Source organism: Coenobita brevimanus, chromosome 73 (assembly GCF_032717465.1).
Source record: "Coenobita brevimanus isolate Jiangsu-jjx chromosome 73, ASM3271746v2, whole genome shotgun sequence".
Taxonomy (NCBI): Eukaryota; Metazoa; Arthropoda; class Malacostraca; order Decapoda; family Coenobitidae; genus Coenobita; species Coenobita brevimanus.
In genome coordinates, this window is record NC_137026.1 from 18148757 (window position 1) to 18150884 (window position 2128).

The following is a 2128-nucleotide window of genomic DNA, read 5'->3' on the forward strand; positions in this document are numbered from 1 at the left end:
CAAGATGTCCACGAAGTCTGCGCCTTCCTAGAACTTACATCCTACTACCGATGCTTTGTAAAGGAGTCTACAGACATCGCCAAAACCCTCCATGACCTGACCAAAAAGGACGAGCCTTTTACCTGGACCGACAAGCAGAGAACCATATTCCACGAACTAAAGAATGAACTCGTCACCGCCCCAATCGTCGCCTTCCCCAACTACACCCTACCCTTCCCAAAACCACCCTAGACACCATGACACACCACTCTGACAACGGGATTCACTTGAGCATCAAGAAACTGTTGCAAGTATTCAATGATGCCTATTGGACCCCTAACCCCTCCAATCTGGCCAAACAAATCACCCAGTCCTTCCGGGCCTGCGCGCAAAGCAAGGATACTACTCGCACACCTGGCCCGTCAAGGAGCATCACTGCTCACAAACCTTGGCAGTTGTTATCCGTGGATGTAGTAGGCCCGGGCCTGCGCGCAAAGCAAGGATACCACTCGCACACCTGGCCCGTCAAGGAGCATCACCGCTCACAAACCTTGGCAGTTGTTATCCGTGGATGTAGTAGGCCCCCTACCACCCAAAAACGGCTACAGGTATATCATCACCTTCGTAGACACTTATTAAAAATCCTCATCACCTGCCCGTCCAGGGAACACCACGCAATCACCATGGCTGACGCCCTCGTCCGCCATGTCTCCCCATATTTTGGGATTCCCCAAACCCTGCACTCAGACAACACCCCTGAGTTCACCAACACCATGTGGCAAGAACTCGCTACCATCTTCGGCTACCGTATCTCACACTCCTGTCCCTACTGGCCCCAAGGGATTGGAATTTGCAAGAGAAGCCATTGCACCCTCCCAAACCAGGTGCGGGCCCAAATAAAAGAAACAAAGAATGAGGATTGGCCAGCCCACATGAAGATTGTTCAGTGGGGAATAAACTCCTGCCCCCGGGATGACGGCATCTTCCCCCACAAAAGGGTATTCAGGGAGGCCCCCCTCCTCCTACCTCTACGACAACACCTACAGCCCCGCACCGTGTCCCCCGCGTCCGACCTCCTATATCATGTCAAAAGGTGACTACATCTGCAGAAAAAACGAGACCTACTGCCAGACACCACTTCCTCCAACCCCTACAAACCAGGCAACTTGGTACTAATGGCAAAGCTATCCACACCCAACAAAATCTCCCCACGGTTTATGGGACCATATATCATTACTCACGTCCTGAACCCCTACCAGGTCACCAAAGATTACCACAACACACCACGCATGTATCGAAATCGCCATGTGTGCCCGTTCCCAACCGATACCACCTCACGCCACGACCCCCCTCCCCTTGTCACCCACACCATCTCGCCACCACCCCCCACTCCAGACCCCCGTCATACTCATACAGTTGCTGTCACAACCTCCTCCTCCCTACACTCCTCCCCCACTCTTTCGCCTCCAGCCCACTCCTCTACTGCACTCACACCTCATCTCCCGCCACCTCACCACAGCCGCAAATCCGAACACCCAACCCAGGGACCCCAAGTCCACCGCTGACCATACCGCACCGCCCCCAACCCTGCACAACACCAGCTGCCGCTTCTACCCCCACACCATCCCCCCCACTTCCTATACCTCACTCCACACCCACCACCCACCCAACACCTCGGGCACAGCCCCGCATCACCAAACACCCGGAGAGCATGCCCAACCCCGACACCAAGAGGCCGCATTCCCCCCTCACCTCCCACACCCACCCTCAAAACCAACATCACCCGCTCCTGCTGTCTTTCACGATCACCAGCCACATACTCCACCACACCATCACCTCGTCCCCCTACCTCACCTACACAATCAGAACAAACCACCCCTACCTGCTACACGCCCAACACGGCCCCCATAACACTCATGCTACACCAGGCCCAGTGGAAACTTCCACCTGCCCCTATCCCCAGGGAAAACAGCCGCACCTACCCTCAGCGGCCGCATAAAACCCCCATCACCTCACTGGTTGCCAGCATTCACCTAGGACACACCGAACACCAACCATCACCAGCCATGAAGGTACGGCGTGTCACCTGGGCCCCAACCTACGGAAGAAAGCAACGCGTCCATGGGACACACCACCTCCTTCGACTCCT

At 55.7% G+C, this 2128-nt stretch overlaps 1 protein-coding gene across 1 annotated transcript; it reads left to right on the forward strand.

The window, feature by feature from the left end:
- The first annotated feature begins 236 nt into the window (after positions 1-236).
- LOC145407492 (uncharacterized) lies at positions 237-1076 on the forward strand. The gene has a single exon (XM_080278420.1). It carries the CDS (start codon positions 237-239, stop codon positions 1074-1076), a length of 840 nt encoding a protein of 279 aa, XP_080134546.1.
- Positions 1077-2128: the final 1052 nt, after the last annotated feature.

Excerpts from the sequence above, each read along its gene's own strand:
- LOC145407492 (XM_080278420.1), top strand. The coding sequence starts at position 237 with ATGACACACCACTCTGACAACGGGATTCACTTGAGCATCAAGAAACTG.